The sequence below is a fragment of the Montipora foliosa genome, chromosome 10 (genome assembly GCF_036669935.1).
Source record: "Montipora foliosa isolate CH-2021 chromosome 10, ASM3666993v2, whole genome shotgun sequence".
Lineage (NCBI taxonomy): Eukaryota > Metazoa > Cnidaria > Anthozoa > Scleractinia > Acroporidae > Montipora > Montipora foliosa.
Window position 1 is genome coordinate 6,930,116 of NC_090878.1, and position 25,000 is coordinate 6,955,115.

Sequence of the window (25,000 nt, forward strand, 5' to 3'; positions counted from 1 at the left end):
AAGCAAGCTGTGCAATGAATTATCCGATAGGACCTATTTCTATAGTCACGCAAGACAATTATGCGTTTACATAGAGGATATTACATGGCCACGCGGAAATTTCTCTTCGAGCGTATCCAACGGGTGAAATACTTTTCAACACCAGAAGAGAAATTTCGTATCTCCAAGCGGCCATGTAATATTCTGTTTATCATGTAAACACCAACAAAATACTAAATCATTTCACGAAAGGCGCGATTTTTATATGTAACCGTAGCGACAGTGATCTTTTCACCTGTAAAGATACCATGTTTTCGCGCGAAAGCTCACTTGGTATTTCATTGGTGTTTATATAATAAATATGTATATCACACAATCTGAATAACTATGCAATCCAAAAAGAAAATGTAACTTACCGAAACGATCACGACAGGAAGAGCGAGGATTCTCTTAGGTAAATCATGATCAGACGCATTTGTTTCTAAACTGAAAACCCAACCTCGTTCCCGGGACCACTACCATCACTTCAGCCTATACATAAGGGAACTGGGAACAAGGAAATGCATTAATCACTTTTGTGGTAAAAACTACTTAATATTATAAAATGCTAAAAATACTATTTGCCGTCTGCAATGTTATTCAGAAGAGGAACAATGGCAAAAAACTAATGACAATATTTTTCCGTTGCGACAATATCGTTTAATGAAAAGAACATGCAATACACACAATCGCATGAAGTAATAATTAGCCTGCTGTGACGGTGACTTCTTGGACCACAGTGGTATGCAATAGCGTACACAGACAATCACGTGCTTTTTCTTAAAAACTTATTTTTTTTTTTTGTAGAACTGGATGGCATACGAACATTATCCAACTCTTTGGAAAGTCAAGGAGTCGTCCAAGATCTTGTTTTCTAATTACGAGATACCATTAGCTCAGAACAATTACGCATTATGTAAGGTACGTATTTTGTGCGGCAATAGTTATTGGTGATTGTATGGGGATAACTGTGAGTGACCAAAGCGTTAATTAAATATAGAAGGGTTATTTAGTATAGCTAAGCAGCTCCAAGAAGGGCGGCTATTGCAGCAGCTTCCATTGTTTTTGTCACGTTTTCACGTCTATCTCTACATGTCCCAGGTTTAGGTAGCAAGAAAACCAGAGTCCTTATGAGAGCTGCTACCCATCGCTCCAAACGTGGTGCAGTCCACTTACTGTACTGTCTGTTACAAAGAGTAAAATCGTCACTATTGGGAATTAAGGGTTAAGCAAAGGTCGTTAAATTTGATCTTTCAGATTATCAACTTTTCTGAACCATTCTATGAACCACCAAACGTACTTACAACAGCAGTCAAGGATATTAAAAACAACTCCAATCCACTCTGTGCCGTAAAGGGTCCGTTAAGCTCCTGGGTGGAGGTAAGATCCTTTATTATCATAAAATTCCAGAAATTGATCCTTGACATATTTCAGCAATTTACTTTTCTTTAAATATTAGTTTTTTTTTTTTTTTGGTTTTTGAGGATCAATAGACCATAAACCTTTGAAAACGTTTAGTTTGCTGCGTTAAGTCACTTTGCTTCAAACGTTACTTTTAATACAGGAGATTACCCGTACTTATGTTCGTGTGTGCATCAAAGACTATGCTGGGATTGATGGCCAGAGAGACAATTTGGAAGTTCATTATGTTATTATTGGAGGTAAAAAGTGCAACTGTAACGTTTCGAAGAGTTTTCCTTGATTTTTTCTTAAATGAGAACAGTAGTACTTTGATACAGTATGACCGCAAAGACTCAACTCAATGTCTTCTTTGTCTTTGTCTGTTGACAAACAAACGTTCCGGGTAACGGAAGAACTTAGCTAAATTTGGGACATAAATAAAATAATAAAATTAGATATTAAACATAGTTATAACGATATCTATTCATAAAGCAACGTCTCAAATGCTATGTTGTAATCTGTGGGAGTATATATAGATGACTTCTATTCCTGTGCGACCTGGTCTTACAAAGTTAGAGCTCACGTAGGCATTCCATACATTCCTATCTGAGATTTCTAAAAGGTGCACAACTGGTAATACCTCCTTTAGAAAGCAAAAACGAAATACTCTTTTCTGAAATATATCAATTCGAGAGAGGTACTTATGATAACTACAATCTTGGACAAAGCTCTTGAGAAAAATTCCGGCGTGAAAATCATTGGAAAGGCACTCGCAAACAAAGTCTATTGGTCCTTCCCCCCCTCTCCCCCCTCTCCTCCCTCCCCCCCCCCCAAATACCAATGTAGATAATGTTGTGAAAAATACTGTGCAAGCCTTTGGCTGTTTCTAAACCAACATTGGATTAGGGGAAGGGGTAATGTATGGAGAAGTCAGTCGTTTATCACACAGACAAATCATGGAATGACCATTTTATAGTGAGTGGTGTGTCACATTTTGCCAACAAGTTGTTTCCAAGGTTGTAGCAACGCCCCATACTAAAATACCGTGAGTGAAAAAAGAGAGGACTGAGAAGATAATGTAAGTAATGTAAACTGTAACCTTTACTTTCTTGCACACTCTCAATATGTGCATACACCTTCCTGCCTCACTAAGCACTAAGCAGATTATCGACAGTCTGGTCCCAGTTTCGGTTTCGGGTTATGCACTTATTTACATATGGCATGTTAATGCTTGTTGGCATTGTTGTTTTGGTATTTTTAAGATTACGATCCTTGCAAAAATGCAAGTTGCAAGTATGAAAGCAAACCAGCGGCATTATCTTCCCAACGGTGCGATTGCGTTTGCGAAAGCAGCTGCCCGTCTTATCAAGAAGAGATGTGTGCTTCTAATGGTCGTACATTCAGAAACTTGTGCTTGCTGCAGAAAGAGATTTGCGAGACGAAAGGCAACTACACCCACTATCACCCTGGAAGTTGTTCAGGTACGTATGCGTCTGCAGGGTTTATGAACAGGAGCAAGAGAACGTACAAGGACGACTGTTCATCATATATCTCCCAAAAAAAATCCACCAAAAAAGCTTAAGATGACTATAGGGTTCAAGAATAAAGTCTAGTAAAACTCAAGGGTTCCGTTCATGTAAGGAAGACTCGTGCTTTTTCTCGAGAACCCTCGATTCATCATGGATGAGTTGCTACTACTACTACTACTACTACTACTACTACTACTACTACTACTACTACTACTACTACTACTACTACTACTACTACTACTACTACTGCTACTGCTACTGCTACTGCTACTGCTACTGCTACTGCTACTGCTGCTGCTGCTGCTACCACTACTTCTAATAATAATAATAATAATAAAAAGAAGAAGAAGAAGAAGAAGAAAAACAACAACAACAACAACAACAACAACGATAAAAAGGTCGGTAATGATGATGAAAAGTATGATGATGATGATGATGATGATGATGATGATGATGATGAGGACAAGGTTCGCAAAGAATATTACAGATGCGAGTGATTGGTGTTACGAAGTGAACTTAATGTAGAAAACAAGATTAAGGCCATTAATTAACACCCTTGCTGTGCCACTAGTGACTTACAGCTGTAACCTTATTGGTTGGAAGATCCGTGAGATGCGGAAGCTGGATACCACAACTAGAAAGCTGTTTACAATGCATTCCATGCACCACCCGGCGTTCAAGGTGGTCTTGAAGGCCAACCGTTGTTGTCATCTATTATACAGTAATCTATTCCTTGTAGACCAGCCCCCCCTCCCCCCCTCCCTTGCCTGCGTGGTACGTATAGCCTCTCTATGCCTGCTCAAATCTGCTAATATGATACAGCTCATGTGCAAACATCGTCAAAAGAGGAAGTTATACTCATCTATGCTCAGTTGTGAAAGAGACTTAGTTACAATTACGCCTCGCCTCGGTATTACCAATCGAACGAACCAATCATATTGATTTGCGTGTTTGTACAAATATCAACCAATAAGAGCCTGAGGGTCAGATCCTGACTCTGGCGTCTGCATGAAAGGGAGCCAAGTTAACCAGAGCTTTTTCTCTCTTCGTGGCTTCGCGACTCGTCTTCGCCTCTTCGCGGCTCTCTCGCGGCTCAAAAAAACCTCTGGGACCAGAGGAATACACAACTTACTCTTTTCATTTCCTTTTCTATTTTATAGGTTTTCCTTTGCAGAAAGGTAGACATCAGTTCACGAATCACCCTTCCTGGGCAGAAGATCAGTGTGAAACCATTCAATTTGAACCGTTCGTATTTTATCCTCATCAAAAGATCTTCATACAGCTTACAGTAAATCATGTGAACTACTCTGACCCAACCTATGTCCACGAAGCCACCACTCCTTGGGTTGAAAGTGTGAACAGTACTCAATTCACCGCATGTGTGACTAGAACAGGAAGAAATGATTACCCATCAGATAGCTTTGCTACTGTGGATTGGGTCGCTTATCAGGGAGCTCCTCCTGGAGGAATTGCGGGCGAGAAAAAATTTTCTCGTTGGTGGACTGGAACTAGTTGTCAGACTGTCACGTTGCCAAGCGTAAGTAAACCAAGTAAATTGATGTCTTTTCATCCGCGGATTTCTTGCGTCTATACGAGGAGCGACCCAATGATTGATCATGCTAAAAGGTCTAAAGACAATCCTTCGTCAACCACCAAACAGGCTGTTCGTATACGCGCAAATTCGTCACTTTTGTCCAGATTTGACCCTAATTAGATGCACGCTCAATATGACATCTAACGCGAAGTGTCCCTTTAAGTCTAAGCATTTTCTTCCCATTTTCGACAACAAGGTAAGGGTAAAGGTTAAATTTGCCTCTGGTAAAACTACAGATTTTGAAACCAGCCGGTTTAAATGCATCAGCATGCAAAACAATGGTGGTATTGCAGTTAGGCTTTTATAGATTGTGCTGATCAAAGTAGCATATTAAGCTTCTAGCAGTGTCTATTATTTTGCCCAAATTATGCTCGCTTTTCCAAATTATTCCACTTTTTCTTAAAGCTATTCGTTTTGCAAAATGAGCGAAACAAGTCCAAAAATTGTATCACGATCGTGTAGCAAAACTTTTTCAGTGTCATAAGCTCATCTTCTGTTGTATTTATTTATTTATTTTTTAATTGTAAGGTAACGGTCTCTGGCTATGTTCACTGGTTCTGGTATGGTCTGCAGAAAGCTGCAAGTTATCGGGTGGCGTGGCTATCGCCATTTTGCAAACTGGGACCAACATCATCTAGCACCTTCCGGTTCCCGTCAACCTGTGCGAGACTGCCAGCCTCCGAGGGAGGCCCTACCTCCGTTACTAAACCGTGAATGCTGCTAAAACATTGAACAAAAATGGTCTAAGGCTTATTAATATGTACCGATTATGCTAGCAGTGCTACTTGTTAAAAATCAGCAAAAACTATCCTAGTTTCCTCAAATTATGCCAAAAATTATGCTAACACATTCTATAAAAATAGTTTACTTCATAGAAAGTGCGGCGTACGGGGTTTTATGCACGAGTTGTTTGTGTCAAAAACCCGAACGAGCGAGGAACGAGCGAGTGAGGGTTTTTGACACAAACAACGAGTGAATAAAACCCCGTACAAAGCACTTTCTATGTCGTAAACTCTTTATTACACATAACATGAGAATTTTCATTAAAATAGTTTTCTGAACGCGAATTAGAAACAAAAACTCACTAACAATAGAACCAAATGCAAATTTAATTTAATTCAATAACAAAGTACGATTTGCACGATTTGCACGATTTGCACGAGATGCACGAGTGATTGGCATGGAAACGCCTTTACGCTATCGCTGATTGGTTATACTTTCACATGTGAAATAGCTGTACGCCATTCTGATTGGCTGTATAGGTCTTTTTCACATGTGAAAATAAAGCGTATAGATTTGTACAAATGAGCTTTATGGAATAAAATTCTCATGTTATGTGTAATAAAAGCCTAATTGCAGCGCCTCTTTCCGTGCATGAGATAAATTGTTTGGGCTCTTCGATTTTGGAAATGAAGTATAACTTTTTCAACTCCGTATACTATCGCACCCAACCAATAGACCAAATCGGCCAACTCAATGTTTTACCCAAGTCAAACCCCTTTGGAAATACACCGTTTTGTTCCAGGTATTTCAATATCGATTAAATATGAATGCTAAATTATCACTCAAATACATTATACAAAGAATCTTAACCCCGGGGGATTTGTTTTGGATACAACACTGAGTTCAGTAGCCGATTTGGTATATTGATAGCAATGGCGGATCCTGGGGATGGGCCCGGAGGGTCTGGGCCCCACCCATTATTTTTGGATGTTAAAATTAAAGCCGACAAATGGTCGACAAATCAAAAAGAGTACATCACCGCGCCAAGAGATCAATCAATTACACAACGAAGTCCGTGCGAATCATAGCACATTCATCTATACTTGTATCCTACGAATTATGACCATCAACGCCAGGAATTTCTACCGTGATGTCATGAAGACACAGACAAACAAGATCGCCCGGTTATTGAACCGTGATATTGACGTTGATGAACATTTACTGGACATCTTGTCGTATAAGTTAACCTTTTTTGAGAAATTGGTTCTTTGTCGTGGTTTAAAATTCTCGTTACCCCAATTTGTACAACCGATTGAAGTTAAGGCCTCATTTGAAAAACTGTACTGGAAAATCGAGCCTGTTATTGCTGATGACCTAAAGGAACTAACACCCGCATCGTTTAAGTCAATACCTCTAAACTACATTCAACGGAAAGATTCAAAACCACCGAAGATGTTAAAAAAAACCATCAAAAGTTTGAAAAAACGGAATGACATCATCATCACTAAGCCAGATAAGGGATCTGGAGTAGTCGTAAGGAATAAGGATGAATATTCTCGCTTACTACGAAAAGCATCTGTTGACGATAAGAGTAAATTCAGAGAGGTTAGCGCTGAAAGACCCAAGACCAGGGGGAGACCACCCAAATACTATCATCCTCTTCTTTAAAATTAAAGCCCTGTTAAAATGTGTTGCACTTTTTGCAACCTGGGACCAACATCACCCTCCCTCCCCCCCCTTCCCCCTTAGCTCTTGGTGTGGATCTGCCACAGGATAACAAAAATTTTCAACAATGTTTCTCACAAACAGCGTTTTCTAATAAGCATATGTGTGGTTTAGATGTTTCCATTAATTTTTAAATTATATATCAGGGAAAATTCTCTTCACAACCAACTGTCTTCGTAACAGCCGAGCACTATAGATCAAGCCTGAAGCATGATGCAGCCAGTGTCTGGTTAGAAGACGTATCTGCACGTTCTTTTAAGATTTGTATCCGAGAACTGCAGAACTTTGCAGGAGTTCACGATGATATTTCTGTGGTGAGCAGTGCATATTAATTTTGTGATTTAGTGATAAGCTGTCCCGGGTTTTAACGATGTTGTTCTTTAGTTGCACATGGCGAAAAATGTTCCTGTTTTAGCTTTTCGTACTTGTTCCATAGAAGACAAACAATAACAACAACGATAACGACATTTTCAGAGATTTTTATGTTTACAATAAGCCTTTTCCGAGTTCATGTCTGCCTCCTCTTTAAGGCGAGTCTAAGTGCGAAGTTAATCTTATGTAATTAGTTTTTATTCATATGTAAAGTAGAACTATTTACCATTACAAAAACTTCGCACTTAGACTCGCTTTGAAGAAGAGGCAGACGTGAACTCGGAAATGGCCTGTTTTATCAGTATCACGAAAACGTTCGCGTTTTTCACTGTTTTCAAAGTCATGAAAACCGTTAGCTGTCCTTTTCTAGTAACGCTCAATGAAGCCAGCTGTTGCAGGACACAAGCTGGTGGGTAGACTGACTTTGAAGGGACTTTTAGTAGAATATGTTCAAGGGCAATCAACGATTGACTGTCTTAAAATTTGTCAGAATTACCTAAAATGGTTTCCACAACGCTTTACTGAAGCTCGTTTAGTGAGTTTGTAGCCGCCCTGTATACAAAACATTTATTTGTTCGGATGTTCTAGGTTTCCCTGCTAGCAGAAGTTCCTTCTCTTTTTGCGTTCGCTGGGCTGAAAAGTCCTCTGCCATGTGTCAAAACTCACTCTGGTCCAACGTGTACAACCTTGTACGGCACTCTTTAAACTGCATGCCCGTACCATGTTTGCTGGCTGTGACTTGAGCCCGCTGTGTTCCGCGCACTCCTTTGCAGTTATCACTCTGTTGTTAAGTGAGCCCACACAACATGAAGTATCACGTGAGGATTTGGTCGCTAAGTAACTGACACGCATGCTCAACACAGTGAGTTTCGACTCATGGTAGAGGTCGTTTTTCCCGTACTCGTCAACGCAGCAAACGCAAAGGAAAATAGACCTCTTCTAGGAAGGAAGTTCTAGGGGCACTTCGGGTCTGTAGAAATTTCTAGGTGGCTTTTTTGCCGCGTCCGGAAATTCTATCAGTCATGACAGGTCTGATGACGAACTTTACATTACGGATCATTACGTAGTCGTCCCTTTTTCACCGAAAATTTTACGGGACGTTTGCTTTATAGATGATTCTCAAACAAACTCTAGCAAAAATGATAGAAGTTATAAATCCTCCATTTTTATGCTATTGCAATATCATAGTTACCTCTTACTCAGATCAGTAAAATTGTAGCGTTCTTCAATGTGATTTCGAAATGTCTACGCACTCTTAAGACCCCTCACTACTTTTCCGAAAAATCCAGGGAATGTGTTTAGAAAAATGTCCAAAAAAACTAGCATGTGGTTGCTGTTATCAACAATGTTATTAACTCTGCGGTTTAACAAGTTAGGGAGATCAGCTCCGACAATGGCATCGGCGTAGGCCTTGCTGTGGGAAACTTATCCGCATGACAAGTTTCAAGTGAATGAATCCTAACTATAGGTTTCACATGCATATTCAGGCTCAGAGAGAGGTAATGCAAGAGCGATAAAAGCTAACAATTCCTTTGAAGCCAACGAGGGCACGCTTGAGAGCAGGCTTTTAAGTTAGGATTGGCGCATTATCATTCCATTTTATACTGTTCCTTATAGGAAAGATATCGTTGACGTCACCTATTGTCATTAATGTGCCAACCAGAGCTTGATTGGCTGAAAAAGCAAAGGTTAATTTGTTCCTGTGGTTGGCAAATTTGGATACCAAAAGCAATGTTTGTAAACAGATATCTTCCCTATTGCAACGCCTATGATCTTGGCTAAAGACAGATTTTTGCAAAGACTGTCCGTTAATTTTTATAGGTAATCGCAGGGCCCCGAGAGCAATTAAGGATTAATTTCACCCGTATTTTCAAAGTTTTCACAGCATTACCTGAAATCACAAAGCGGCGAGGGCAATTTGGAAAACTTTTAAAATACAAGTGAAATTAATCCTTAACTGCAAGAGGGCACATTGCGATTACATGTTTATCACATAAAGGGCAAAATTATCAAGGGAAGTCCGTTCAGTGCCGCAAGAAATAACAATCAACACGCTCCCATTCGGTTAAAATTTCAATTCAATAAATCGTTGCTATCAACAGAAATAGCGCTAAAAATTGTGTTTTATATGTGGCCAAAAAAGTAGTTTAATCTGGAAAAAGATTCTCTTGTAACTTCGCTTGCTCTGGATAAGTACCTGTTAACCAATCAGGATCTCTTGATTACCAAAAGTACCCTCGTGATTAAGAAAAAATGCCCTCCGTCTCAGCCAATCAGCATTCAGTACGTTTGCCCCGTATGTGATAAACAAAAAAAATCCCTCCATCTCAGCCAATCAACATTCAGTAGTCTTGCGATATACGTGTGATAAGATAAAGGAGAAAATCCAAAGAGGGAGAGTGTCTCTTAATACAAACCATGAGTTCTTTGCATTCCGACAGGTAATGGGAGTGAATGAGTTACTTGTTTCTTTGTTTCTTTGTTCTTCTCCTCAGAATTGGTTGGCGTTCGAGACCATACACAGACCGTTATTTTCAGAGCATAATAATGTCAGCTTTTTAAATGGGATCTTACCTTCCAAGAGTGACAATTTCGCTTTTTGCCAGGTGTGAAAACGTAACAAAGGTTATAAAATGCCCTGAAGAGGGCAAGGGATTACCAATCCCAGTTCTATGTGCCAACTTCTTTGCAGATTACATTTATTAGTGTCCAAATCTCACTTGTCATGTCAATGGAACAATTATCATATTTCCATTTTCCACTTTTTCCCCTAACAATCCGAACTGTGATGACCAAAATCACATTTCCCAGTGTGCAGTGTTATCAGAACCTCCTGATAAGTCAGTGTAAGTTCTCTTGCAGCAAAAAATAGGAAAATAGTAATCACTATATGCACGAACGGAAATTTCGCATCTTGAGTGGACTTCATGATTACGGTTGTACGGCAGTACAATTAAAATTTCAAAATGACCATCTTCCAGACCATTCTATTTGGATGTAATTTAATGTTCGCCAGAAAGTCTCCTTTTTGCAATTGAATCGCCATGAGAGGTAGAGAGAGATTTAAGTAAACACGACCCAGCCTGTTGACAAAGATGGTTTTTTTTGTGATTTAAAGGACGTGAATTTTACGCGGACATACAATAATTACCCAACGGTCATACTTACAGCCAAGCATTCTAGCGGAGGAGGGAATACATCGCCAGATTGCAACGGAATTGTCAGCTGGATTGAGGTAGAGATTTAAAATGTGTGTGGGTTTCCTGGGTAGAGAGAGTAGGAAAGAAAGCACTTTGGGTTGCTTACAATTGCTCAAAATAAGGGACACACCCGTAATAGCTTGGAGAATTTCCCTTATTCACTTCGGATGAAATTCAAGATTTTCTAAGTATTTTAAGGCCAGGTGCGAGACCCCAGAAAAAGGGGTTTATTATTTAGCCATGACAAGCAATCCTTTAAACATTATTAACCTGGCATCATCACCGCGCGCTCGAAACGTAAGTGCCTCTCCCAAACTGCACGTTTCATTGGAAAAGAAAGAGAGTCGTACTCTCCTGCCTTGGACTCTGATTTTTCAGTTGTCCTCTCCCCGTTACCTAGCAACAAGTTTGTTGTTTTTCCCAAGGAAAGATGTTAACATCAATAGTTGCCCACCATATTTTGGCTCTTAATATTTGTATTCAGTCTTTTATTAGTTAGAGTAAGACAAAAAAGAACCGCGGGCAAACTTTAAGATTAAACTATCGGATTATACTTTTTAAATTGTTATATTTGAATTGTAGTCAGCCATTCTCGTTCCATACCCCCCTTTTTTTAATTGGCCGGTGCGGGGGGTTGGGGAAAGGGTGAAAGAATCCGTAATGTATTAAGATGTTGTAATCATATCTTCGCATCCAGGGCACGCCAAAGCAAATGAAAATGTCTTGAAAATGAGGCTGTGATGTTGTACGCATTACCTTTTGCACTTTGAGTCACTTTTGCTCATTGTTCTTGTTTTTCCCTTAAGTTTATCAGCAACGCAAGATTCAGAATTTGCGTCAAAGAGCTATTTGTTCAGCGGTTTGACCCACTAACAGTGTCGTACGCGGTGTTAGCAGGTAAATAAGATCTTGGAAGAGTCAAGCTGTGTCACAGTAGTGCAGTTCATTTTATTTCGTTTTACCATTTATGCGTCCCTTCTCATACATACAACTTAGCGTTAACTCTGAAATTACTTTTAAACAACACAAACCAAAGCTTCGTGACAAAAACATGTCTGTCGAGCATACATAATTAAAGTTATAAACAACAGAGATCAACTTTAAAAAACTGTTAGGCTGAACAGTTTTAAAAAACCCCAATCAAAATCCATTTTAATCTTTTTCAATTTTGCCCATCCCTGCCTCCTTTTGTACTTGCTGTTTTATTTAAACCGTCCTTTATTGTTTTAAGTAATTTTCCTTATGTTTCGCTTGATTTGGTTGTCAGTTTTCAGTCGCTGAATTTGGCTAAATTTCTTTCTGGGTTAAGTTGGGCCTGTTCTAGAGTGGGAAACAGAGCACGCAGCAACATCTCAGTTTCTTTTTAGAAGTAAATTTTTATAACCTTTGCAGACAAAATCAAGTGATCACGAGTTGGTTTTGTTCTTGACATTTTTTTCGAGTGAGAAAAAGGTCTTCACTCAATTACTGTCGATTCGATCGTTCTCGTTAAGCGATAAACAAGTGGAGAAACTTCTTTTTAAAAATGCAAAAATTAAATGGTGTTTCATCTCAAAAAAAGGAACTAATAGACCAACCTGTCAAATCTGGACGTATCTTTTTTTTTTCCAGACATCTGCCCTGATAACTGGATCTATTTTAAAGGATATTGCTACCAAAAAGTATCATCCTGTGATTCCTGGAACAATGGCCAGAGCAGGTGTGCCGCATTGGGAGCCAACCTCCCCAGTGTTCACAGCCAAGAAGAAAATGTCTTTTTGCAAAACTTACACAACGGAGAAAATGGTTGGCTTGGTTTGTCTGACATAAATAGTGAAGGAACGTTCGTTTGGAGTGATGGAACTCGATTTGACTTCCATTACTGGGCAACGAATCAACCCAATAACTTCCGTAATGAGGATTGTGTGCACACCCTTGGCACACTTCCGGCTCACAGATTCAAATGGAATGATGTCAGCTGTTCAAGCTGCCATAAGTACAGCTGTAAGAAAGGTACGGATTTGGCATGAAGTGATACTGCTTACAGTTAGCCAAAGAATAGTCTCCTTCAGGGCCTCCCAGGGAAAGGCTCAAGTGAACGCCCCTTGTCCCCACGAGGCTAGTTCGAAGCGAACTGCATTCCATTCTCGGAGTAAGGCAATCGCAATGTAGCTTTCATGCTCGTGCCGAGGTTCGCGTTAAAATTTTCCAGCAATAGACTGATTCCATTTATTCGCTGCCAAAATGGTGGGTCTCGGAGAAGTGTTGGACATGATAATGCAGCTTCAAATGGGCGACAAAAGTCAATATCGAGGTTTACTTATTTATCCGTCGAGATCGGTTTTGAATGAGCGAATGTGGGGTAAGGGAAAGAGAACTTAAACCAGTTGGAACAAATCTCTGAAGGTTTAGCGAAAGTGAGGTATTTCAAAGCGCTATTTATTCACGTGCGCATCTTCAGAAGAGGTGGAGGTAATTTGTTTTCTTTCCATAACATCTTAATATTTTTGAAAATGTGGAAAATCACTATTACTCTTCGTGCGCGAAGCTAAACAATAATTCAGCGCCTGTAAATAACAGTACGGCCCTTGAGGTATGCCAGTAATAGTTATTTATTTGGGAACGCTGCAAACCAGCCTTCTTCAGGTACAATGAGAGTTTACATTGAATTGCTTCTTTATATGTACATAGGAGCAATTCAACGTAAACTCTCATTGTACCTGAAGAAGGCTGGTTTGGCCAGCCGAAATATAGTACACCACTAAAATCAAATCTACGTTGTATCGGCGCTTGCTTAAAATATTTAGCTTCTCAACTTATAATTACGCCGATCAGATTAAGCCACTGATCCAACGTACACCGACAGGAAGATTGTCCACGGCGGTTGCTTGCTTCAAAACTCTAAATATTTGGCTATCTGACGTTTGAATATCTGTCATACGGTGGAAGCCATCTAACAAGATTTTCCATCAGTTTAATTTTTTCTATTCAAGTTACAGCCCTGGTTTTCTAGTAATGTCTTGTAGCAGGAAGCCAGACAATGAGAGCAAAAAGGCGGGCCGAAAACACATAAAAATGTATAAATGTATTCATTTTACCTGTAGGAGATAACATCGTTGAAGTCCTCGTTATTCCATGAGTGAGCGTTGGATATGAGATGGTAGAAAACCAACAAGGCGCCGAGTTGGCTATAACCAGTCTCGTACCCAACAAGCGCAAATGCGACCAACCGATATGCGGAGCTGATCATAACCGAGATTGACTGACCAATCAGGTCAGTAAAGTAAAACCAAGTAAAACCAAGGTTTTAACCATGTCTGCCGACCGTGTCCGTTAACCGCGTCTGCTAACCTTGACTGCTAACCGTGTCGTTAACTGCGAGCGCTAGCGGTGTCCGCTAAACGCGATTGGTGATCCCGTCCGCTAACCGAAACCGGTAACAAACCGCTAACCGCAACCGGTACCAATGACATTAACGTATGCTCTCCCGAGTCGTCGTATTTCATCTCTGATCACTGTTTTGTTGAATGCCGTCTGTCTATTCCAGGCCCCAATATTATGTTACTTATAGGAAGCTTAAACAAATCGTTAGATCTGACATTGCGTCATCTGGTCTTTGTAATTCACGATGGTCAAGTCTTGAAAGAATATCACAATTCTATGACGAGACCTTATCTCAAATCTTGGATAAGCATGCACCGATGATTACCAAGGTTTTAACCGTAAAGAAAAAAAAGGGTGCCGTGGTTTAGCCCGGAACTTAAAGAACATAAGGCTACTCGTCAGAGACTAGAGAGGAGAATGCTAAGAACGAAAACTCAGACTGACAAGAATGCTTATAGGAAGGCGTGTAATAGCGACTCTTTGTTTTATTGAGGAGTCTGAAGCAGAAGTATTATTCTAATCTCATTGATGAATGTGGACGTAACACAAGAAAATTGTTTCATGTAGTCCGCTCTTTGTCTAATAAGCCAGATGACAATCGACTTCCAGCCCATGACGATCGTTGTAAATATTAGCTGATGATTTTGGAGAGTTCTTTTACCGGAAGATTGAGCTCAGTTATAAAAGTTACATTGATGAAATTTTTGCTAATCCACCGGAAGTTGACTACCCTAGTCCTCAGGTACCGTTGGAAAGGCTTACTGCTCTGTCTGAAAAAGAAGTGTCTGATATCATCATGGGCATGTCAAATGCTATGTAGCGCCGCTCACGGCTACTGTTGAAAGGCGCGGAGTCACAGGCCAGACAACGTGTCGCGATGAGCTGAATAGCGGTTGTTTTACTGGTTGAATAAGGCCAAAGGCACCACGGAAAACCAACTTTGATTTACGGTGATTTAATCGACAATATTCAAACGTAAACTGAAACACAATGTAATCAATAAACTAATCACTAAGTACTAAGGAAATAAACAATAGGAGTCGTATATGTACAATAGCGGACATTCCGGTCATAACTTTGATGAAACAGATGTTTTTTGGGAGTGCCACTATGATATTGAAACGTGAAAAAGAATGGCTTAAAATGTACACAATCGTACAGAAGAACTATATAAAACAGAAACCTAAACTACAAGGAATAATAATTACAGACAGTTCGCAAATTAAAGAAACGAAATAGAACCTTAACACTGAGGTGTGACACGTGTGAACCCAAAACAAATGAACCTACAGAAACCGCGATTTTCCTAAGTCAAAATACCACAATGTAACCTTTCTTTAAGACTAACATAAACGTTTTACTTACACATCGGTTCCCGCTTGCGGTGCAACAGTCAAAAGTAACTTTCTGCTAAATTAATATAAGCGCTAACAAGCTCCACACTACACACACGCAGGATAACTAAAACTAAGCTAAGACAAAGTCCACAAGAAGTGTAAAACTCAAAGGTGTTAAACTAATTATGTAAAGGGTGAAAGGAAATTCAATTAGTGAATTGAAGGAATCAAATTTAACAATTAAATGAAAGGGAAAGCCTTCAACATAGTGTTCATTACATGCTAGTTTCCAGCTGGATCTGATTCCAGCGTGGTTATTAAAGCTGTGTTCTCCTGAGCTGGTTCCAGTTATTACCGTTGTGATTAATCGGTCATTTCAAGAAGGAGTTGTTCCAAAAAACTGGAACTCGGGTCACGTTGGTCAAACCTCTGCTTAAGAAACCTGGTCTTGATCTCGTACATCAGAGTTTCAGACCTGTCAGCAATTTATCACTGGTGTCTAAAGCAACTGAAAAGGCGGTTGTTAACCAACTTAGCAAGCACTGTAATGATAATGCTCTCTTACCGGTTTTTGAATCGTCGTATTGTCAGCTCCATTCTACGGAGACGGCACTGTCGAAAGGGTAGAACGACATTTTACCTAACATGGACAAACAGGAAATTACTCTTTTCGTACTCTTGGATTTAAGTGCCGCCTTCGATACAATCGATCGTAAGATAACGCGAGAAGTCTTGAAATCGGACTTTGGTATGCCCTTCAATGGTTTAGATCGTACCTGTCTGAGAAGAAACAATGTGTTATTGTCAACCGGCAATGCTCTAAGATCCTTAATATTGATTGTGGTGTTCCTAAAGGAAGTTGTCTCACGCCCGTCCTCTTCATTCTCTATGCATCGCGTTTGTTTGAGGTTGTCAAGAAACACCTCCTATTAGTTCATGGCTATGCTGATGACACGTAGTCCCAATGCTTCAGCTGCTGAAGATCTTGCGGTTAAGACCATGGAGAGTTGCATTGAGGATGCCGGTTAAAGCCTGACGTGTTTGCAATAAGCTGATGCTTAACGATTCGAAGACGTAATTGCTTATCATTGGTTCTCGAAAGCAGTTATCCAAGATCAGTATTAGTTGTATTCAAGTTGGGAAATGTGACAATAAATCGCAAGATAGTGTTAAGAACTTAGGTGCTTGGTTTGATAACCACCTATCTATGAATACCCATATTGGGAAGGTTTGTAGTAAGGCTTTCAGGGGATTGTACAATATTAGGCAAATTAGAAAATATCTGTCTGAGGACTCTACGAAGACTTTGATTCATGCTTTTGTAACATCACATTTCGATTACTGTAATTCCCTCTTGTATAGTCTTCCTCAATATCAGTATGATCGTTTACAGAAAGTACTTAATGCTGCTGCTCGGGTAACTTTAAAGCGTTGCATGGATTTGTTCCAACAAATATCAAGGAGCTGATTAATGCTTAACTTGTTACTAGGTATAGTTTCAGACTCTGATTCTGGAAATTTTTCTCCAACTTGTAAGGTGTAAGACCTGAGGCGAACGCGCATTTGCACACGCAGGTCCTACTGCTTGGAATGCTCCTATCACTTAGAACATGTGATAGTATGAACTTTTCTAAAAAAGGATTTAAGAGCCACCTTTTTAGGAAAGCATTTTATTAGGATATTTGTATTATATTGGTATTATATCATTATTATATTTTAGATTTCTTTGTATTTAATCATAGATTATATTATTATTTTTAGATTGTAAAGCGCTTTAGAATATTTTAAAAATTAAAGCGCTATAGAAGTTTAATAAATTCAAAGTTTAATAAATTATTAACTGCGTCCAGTGATCACTTCCGGTAACTGCATCCGCGACCACGACAGTTTGTTCCGGACTTTTTACTTGAAAGCTAGGGCCCGGGCCTCACCTGCGTGGCAGGCGTAATCAGGGAAGGGGAGCGAGGGAAAAATGAGGGGAACTGGGAAGAGGAACGCCGTTCCCTCTTCTCTCTCCCCAGCTTCCCCTCATTTTTCCCTCGCCCTCCTTCCCCGATTACGCCTGCCTGGGAGAATACCCTCTAGAGGGTACAGGAGCTTCCGACCTTAAGTAAGGTATACCTACCTTCAAGCCAGGGGGCTGTGTCAAGCTCCAGCTTGACAACTAGGACGGTTCCTAACCTGATCTATTTTGTTCTGCATAATTTTGCACAGAACACTCTTTGGATTTATATGTATGTATAGCGCGCAGTCAAAAGCTACACTTATTCTCGAATATCCGCTGACTTAAACCAGGAGTGCTCCTCCTTTATAAATCTCAAGTAAACAACTAGCCCTTCTAGAGAGCCTGTCCTGAATTTGCACTACGAAGTGAAAACTATGTTGTGGGTCTGTTTCCACTGAAATAGGTACGACAACACTGGACCAAACCACACCTGGTGCAGCGTCAACCACATCGCTTCCAACCACTTCGCCTCAGACGACATCGGGTCAAACCAATGCAACCTCAAGCCCTAATTCAAGTACAACTCCTGTGGATATCGAGTGTGGAGTGGCTTTTGTTGGTGGGGGTAAGATTGTACCGATTGTTTGCTTTTGCATTTTACAACTTATCCTCCGCTGGGACACTGAAAAATGCAGACTGCAGACTGTGCAGACCGTCTGTAAAATGAAAATTCGGTTATCCTGAATATCAATCTGATTAGCCTAATAAGGCCTAAATAACATTCAGGTTAGCCTGTTCACGGTTAGCTCTCAATAATAGTAAGGGTAACACCATGTTTTACCCCTGGTCTGCACGGTCTGCACAGTCTGTAGTCTGCGTTTTGGCTTCACCGTACTCCGTTTCACTTAATTTCCCTGTCTCTCATCAAAGAAACGACGGGCACTTAAATAGGACTCCATTCTATTTTGTCCGTTAAAAAAAAAAACACGTCCGCTGATCGCATCGGTAAAATACCAAGAATTCAAGTGTCTTCAGAAAACGACTAAATGGTGACAAGTGCCGTGTTGGCATCAAGGAGAAATAAAACGCATAGCACCTTACCTCATTACGGTCAGCGGCGCCAACATGGCTGCCACGGTTTGCTAGTTGTCTGTCTTGTTTGTGGCTTTGTACTTCCCTATAGCCGGGTTTAATTGTTTTTGCCTTCTGTTCCTAAGCGTATGTATGCGTTCTGAGTAGAATTGACCTCCCTTGTAATTTAGTGTTACACTACCAAAAGGTTAAATAAACTGATTATTTATTTTTATTTTTTTTATTTATTTTAACACCATAAAAAAGATCAGCAATCAACCTCAAGCAAACGATTCTCTTTTCTTTTTCAGGAACTGCTGGTCTTCTCTTGGCACAAACGCTTTTGAAGAAGAATCTCGAAACGAACGTTTGCGTTTTTGAAAAAGAAAGTCATCTCGGAGGGAAGATCTTTGATTATCGTTTTCCTGAAGCCCAAAACATCACAGTAGGTCAGTTTTTAACACAATTATTTTTCTAGTAGTTTCAGCGCAGGGTGCTGGGAAAAATATCTTGATACTTTCCATTTTCGTTGATGCGTGAACGTCAAGAAGAAAAGAAAGCAAGTAGGCTAAAGACGTATTTGGTCGTAAAATTAATTTGTCTTTACATTTATGTTAATGAGTAAGCAGCGCTTTAATCTCGTTGCCACAGAAACGATTCTCATGAAAAGTCTAATCCAAACTCTAAATGTACTGAAACGGCCCACCGTAACACGAATTATTTAACCTTTTCCGGCAGTCATCGCAAGTGGGTTGAATTTAACACTGTATTAAACTCTATTTTAGGTCTTGGACAGTTGGTTCTCTTTGGAAATAACATGGAAGTAGAAGGGTATATTGTAATCATTTTTAAGTTGTAATAAGCTGTAATTTAGTCTGAAACCACGCGAGTGACTTATGGGGCAACTTATCCTCCCTAGACTTGAAATTATTAATAAGTTCTAAAGGCCGAAAGATTTCTCAGCATCTGCCTTATAGAAATGACCTCCGGCTTTCTAATATATTTGGTATTCTGGAAGGAGAAAAAACGTCACCAGTCAGCTACCCATTTCCTTAGTGATGCACCCCCCTCTAAGAAAAATTCCTGGGGGTGCCCCTGCCTTTGATTATTAGTACGTTTGAAAGTGAGGAGTTAGGTCTTGGTATAATGTACGAGTAGTGTAAATTACTAAATCTTCAATCAAGCCAAAAACAACACTGTAAGAAAAAGCGGAAGGGAGGGAGGGAGGGGGGCTATAGCCCCCAAGCCCTTCCCCCTCCACGGCCTCTGTTAAACTCTTTTGTTTGCATGGGAACATCTCAAAATTTAACTAGTCATCTGTCTTCCTCTGTCACGATAATCTCTTCTAGCCTACGTTACAGGTTGTGTTCTTCCCTCGGACGTTCATTAGGCGCACGGGCATTTTTCCCTCTCTCTTTCCCTGCAGTCAGCGTGTTCGAAATGACGTTCTTGTTCTAATTCATCCCTTGCAATTTCTTCATCACTTAAAGCTGCACTTGACCTCTCCATCGTCACTTCCAGTTGCACACGCCCTGTCACTCGCATCCTCTGGCACATCGTGATATTCCAAAGTTACAAAACTCGTATTCTGGTTGTCATAGAGCGAGTTTCAATCGAGTATCGTAAAACCAAAACCAAAGTAATTACTTTGGCGAATCAAAAAGGACGGAGACAATCCAGTAAACCAATCAAAACTCGAAGTAATCACACGTAGCCGACACAAAGCGCGGGAAAATATGCACGCACTAGCCACGATTGGTTTTGGGTGCGTTATCCCGCACTACACCCGATCATGGAATTGTTCTGAATCTTCATTTCGGAAGCGAGGCATAACTCATAACCAAAGGTCCCTTGGGGTCTTCACTCTAAATATCTAATTCTTTCCTTAGAATTCTCGCTGTTTCCTGTATCATAGTATTTTGGAGAAATGGAGTACTAATTTTAATGTCCAGGTTTTTTAACCACTTCAGTCTCCAGTCTTCAGTCTACAACAATAGGTACCATCTGTACACTTCTTATTTTCCACGTTAACCTGGACTTCAGTAAATGTGTTCCACATCCTTGTATTTTCTTTTTTAACCTCCTGGGGCCAATTTCTCGAAAAACTCGAGAGTTTTTGGGTGTCACAATTCCCTCTGTATCTGAGTAAGTGAGAGGTTTTAGCTCATCAATTTTCGCATCATTTTGGTTTTAGTTATCTTGAAAACAGACTAAAGACCAGATTTTTAAAACAAGTGGGTGGCAGTTCCTCGAATGGCTTTTCGGGTCAGAAAAGTCAGCGTGACGTTCGAGAAACGGCTCCCTGGCATGTTTCAACTCTTTCATTTTCCTCTTCACGAATTCTCTGATCTCCTGGCACAACAATTTCGACATGTCCGGTCTTTTAGCCTCAATGATATATATAATCACATTGGATGTCTCATCCATTGTGATCTATATCATCCTCCTTCAATGTTCTTTTCTCTCCTGCTTTTCTTTATTAACATTGCCTGACTGCAATTCTTTACAGACCAAGACAGATTACTTTCTTTTCTTCAGACACAAGCCCCGCAACTTATAAGTTCGTAACCCATTCATCCCTGACGTTGCCTCTATTGACAAGTAAAATCGTCTGGCTTTAGACAGTGAATGTTACATGGTACAGTAGTTCCATTTAGTAGACAAAACTGAGGTTTATTTGAAATCAGAAGCATCAAATGTCTCACTCTTAGAACTGAAAGAGTTAATAATCTCTTTAGCAAAGAGCTTAAGATCATGAGATCACCCATGAAGAGTTGCTGGTTCACTTTGATGTCATCCAACTTGTATCCTAGTTTGGCCTTTCTAAATATCTTTGTAAGTGGTATCATACAATTTACAAAATTAGCAAAGAAAGGCTGTCTCCCTGGAATATGCCTCTTGTAATGTTTAAATACTTATTTTATTCAAATACTGCATTTGAAAACTAGGGCGCAGAAGTTATCAGTATAAAGGGTCCTCTAACTAATCTAAAACTGAAAAAGTATAAATAAGCGTGTTTTATCATTATCGTTGCTGCTTATGTTATTATTAGAGGTATTACTATCCTTGAATTTTTTTCCTTCTTCTTCCAGCTCTCTTTTTTGGGATCTTAATGTATATCATGACCTGTATGAGCGAAAGATTACTCGAGTTGAATTTCGCGGTGACTTTGGAGACAATTTCGACGCCCTTAAACCGAAGGCGTCCCCAATGTTTTCAAATTTTTCGGTTAAACAAACTGCAGGAAATGTGATCAAGGCAAATTCCTCCAACTTTTCTACAGCAGGGGATTTTCTGTCTGGCTTTTTGTCACCCAAAGGAGCTAAATTTATGGAATATGTGTACGGCTTTAACGCTAGCTACATGCAAGAGATCAACCCTGAAAGTTTTAAAGCATATCTCCAAGAAACACTTTGGGATGAAGAGGGAAGGAATGAAGATCTTAGACCCGCTAGGGGACTGTCCGATGGAATTGAAAAGCTGAAGAAGGAAGTGCAAACTCTCCGGGGAAAAATATATCTTTCAGAGACAGTGACCTCAGTCGATAAGGATGGAAGCAAGTTCGTGCTCCAGACATCAACACGAAAAGTGAAAGCCAACAAAACAGTGCTAACGGTAGGACCGTCAGCTCTCAAAAGGATCACTGGTGACATCATTAAAAACATCACAGATCACAAAATATTTGAGTCCATTGTAACGGTTCCCGCGTTCATTGGAGCAGCGGTTTACCCAAGCGCATGGTGGGAGGACAACATAGCTGTTGAAAAAAATAATTCTTTAAAGCCACTGGAAATGTTTGTTTCTAACAGTAACTGCCTTGGAATTACAATGCCTTACAGGTAAATGCTTCTTTTCGTTCATAGATCACGTGACTCAACGCAAAGCAGTCGGCTTTGCAAAATCCTAGAAATGACGACCGCTCCTCCTCGTTCCCAGAGCCCACGTATCTTTTGGTCAGCGCAAGACACAGAGCTCTGCGTAGATACGTCATGTAACTATGATATAGTGGTTTCACTAAGCCCTATATAGGGGTATTTACTGATTCACTATACATGGCCTGCACAGGTCTACATGACCATACGTAACCCTACACGGGTCTACATGGCCATACATACCCCTCCACAGGTATACACAGCCATACATAACCCTACACACGTATACATGGCCATACATAACCCTACACAGGTATACACAGCCATACATAACCCTACAGACGTATACATGGCCATACATAACCCTACACAGGTATACATGGCCGTGCAGATCATGCTAGCACATGGAGCGCATGGAGTCATGGAGCACGGACCTCGCTGCGCTCGGTCCGTACACCATGACCTCGGGCCAAATATTTTCCCGCCCGGCCCTCCCACTCAGTCAAAAAGTACATATTATTTCATCGAATCCTTTCACGGGAACTCATGAACCCCACAAATTGATCTGCTCCTAATTGAATGACTTCATGCTCAGTTGGCAGAGCATTGCATCGGGTTTCGAATCCCGTTGAAACAGGTGTCTTCAAGAGACAATTGCGAGGATCAGTTCGTCCATTTGTTTAACGGCAATCTCGGCAACTCCAAGTCTTCACCAGAAAGAAAATGCTGGGACTATCGATCAAAGACTTTTTTTGTTAATTAGAAAAACAAAATAAAATAAATGAAAAGTGTGCGTCATATTCGCAGAATATAGGGTAATTTTTGGCACTGTATTCGGACTACAGAACGGCTGAGATTACCAACCAAAGAGCCCCTCATTCACTCCAGACAAGATTGTCTTAAATGAACGACAAGGCGCGCTCCATTGGCCGAGGTAAAGTTTCTCTCATTGACGAAGAGACCTTGCGAACGAGGTTCAGGTTGCGCGGAATATGGAACTATATAAGGTCAGATGAGCTCCAACCTCGTCCCCAGGGCCTTCTCCTCTGCGATTTTCAAAATTTGAAAATCGCAGAGGAGAAGGCCCTGGGGACGAGGTTGAGATGAGCTCTGCGTCGGTCTTGCGGTTAACGCACTCGTCATCAAAAGTTAGATCTCTGGCTGAAAAGTGCTAATGTGGCTTTCGTGATAATTCCAGCAAAATACCATTGGATCATTTGATAGTTACGCCTTTGGTTTTAATCTGTAATAAGTTATTTTGTTTCCACTTTTATAATTACAGGGGTCCAGGTCCTAACGGTGTTGCGGTTCTTCAGACGGTAGCGAATAAAGGAGGATGTAGTGATTATTGGGGGAATATGTTAAAGAAATCTAAGGATAACGTCGACAAAGAAATCAAAAGAGCTTTGGAATACAAGTTTCAGAGAAATATCACTGTGGAACCCTTGAATACCACCTATAAATATTGGGAAGACGGATTCTGGTAAGACTCAACGCCCAAAGATCTGTCGCTTTCTGCGTCATTTTCTTGTCCAAACTAGTCTTGTGTGATTAAGCTTTGCGATTATTTGATACTCTTCTCAGAATATTGACTTCTTCATCAAACCGTTGAATGGCATGTAAGCGAGTTATGATAAAATCAACAAGTACAAGAAAGAAACGTAGAAGACCTTTCTGCGAGACGAAACACAGGCAGCTCAAGCTCGGTATACGATTTATAGACTTTGTATGGGGAAATTAACTTTGAGCTTATAAATGCTAAAATAAGCTGTAAATGTAGAAATAAACTTCACTTCCCTCTACGTACAGTTGTCCTCGTCTTTTCTGTGCTATCGGAGCGCAAACTGTGTCCGTTTTAGACGGGTTTGTGGCTTACGAATTTTTACGATGTCGTTAGTTCCATTAAGAGAAAAAAGGCTGGTGACTCCCGGCGATCTCGTCCCATGCACAAATTGCTCTCGCATCACAAAGCAACGGACCGAATCGCCATAAAAAAACACCATATCCTTAAGGCCAATCACATCAACTCCACTCCGGGACCACACAGCGTTTTTTGGCGGCTAAATTCCAAATAATGTTCGCCTTTCAATAATCTTCCCATGCGCTCGGCTAGATGTGTGGCTACGGCCGTTATAGTTATAGCTTGATGGCCAACAGATTACATTCTGCACTCTGATTGGACAATTTGAAACACTGGGCCAATGAGGGTGCAGAATGTAAAATTCCACAAACCCGTCTAAAACGGACACAGTTTGCGCTCCGATTGCATGCGCACAGAAAAGACGAGGACAACTGTACGTAGAGGTAAGTGAAGTTTATTTCTACATTTACAGCTTATTTTAGCATTTATAAGCTCAAAGTTAATTTTCCCGTACAAAGTCTATAAATCGTATATCGAGCTTGGGCTGCCTGTTTACAAAGTTAACCGTTCTCCTTTTACGCGAATCGAATAGACCATATTCGTATTCCCAGTATTGGACTGGGACTACAATCTTGGACAAATTAAATGGAACATTGAGACCACCCCTCCCCCCAAAATCAGTGATGGGAAAATGGCGCGTTTTGGCCTTCACGCACCTTCATCCTTGATTTGGGGGAGAGGGGGCATTTCTGTTCCATTTTATTCTGTCCAAGATTGTAGCTTGCAATGGAGGCTAATGTGGGGGAATATATTAAAAATCATTTGCATTTGAAAAGATTCCCCCGCACTACCATTGCAAGGTAGTTCCAGTCCAATACTGAGAATACGGATATGGTCTATTGATTACCATTTGACAAATTGTAATAGACCAATTCGGCTAACTCAATGTTGTACCCAATTCAAATCTCTTGGGGTTAAGATTTTTTGTG

The 25,000-nt window shown here is 40.3% G+C and overlaps 1 protein-coding gene across 1 annotated transcript in view; it reads left to right on the forward strand.

Moving 5' to 3' along the window:
- LOC137974065 (uncharacterized) overlaps positions 1-25,000 on the forward strand; it is a 34,399-nt gene that overhangs the window by 8,169 nt on the left and 1,230 nt on the right. Inside the window, exons 4-18 of the mRNA XM_068820985.1 lie at positions 826-939; positions 1,276-1,398; positions 1,583-1,679; positions 2,682-2,900; positions 4,109-4,485; positions 7,137-7,304; positions 9,858-9,968; positions 10,481-10,597; positions 11,369-11,459; positions 12,174-12,554; positions 17,671-17,832; positions 18,590-18,727; positions 19,064-19,109; positions 21,371-22,117; positions 23,433-23,633. Coding sequence (XP_068677086.1) covers positions 826-939; positions 1,276-1,398; positions 1,583-1,679; positions 2,682-2,900; positions 4,109-4,485; positions 7,137-7,304; positions 9,858-9,968; positions 10,481-10,597; positions 11,369-11,459; positions 12,174-12,554; positions 17,671-17,832; positions 18,590-18,727; positions 19,064-19,109; positions 21,371-22,117; positions 23,433-23,633 — 3,092 coding nt within the window. The remainder of the gene's footprint in view (positions 1-825; positions 940-1,275; positions 1,399-1,582; positions 1,680-2,681; positions 2,901-4,108; positions 4,486-7,136; positions 7,305-9,857; positions 9,969-10,480; positions 10,598-11,368; positions 11,460-12,173; positions 12,555-17,670; positions 17,833-18,589; positions 18,728-19,063; positions 19,110-21,370; positions 22,118-23,432; positions 23,634-25,000) is intronic.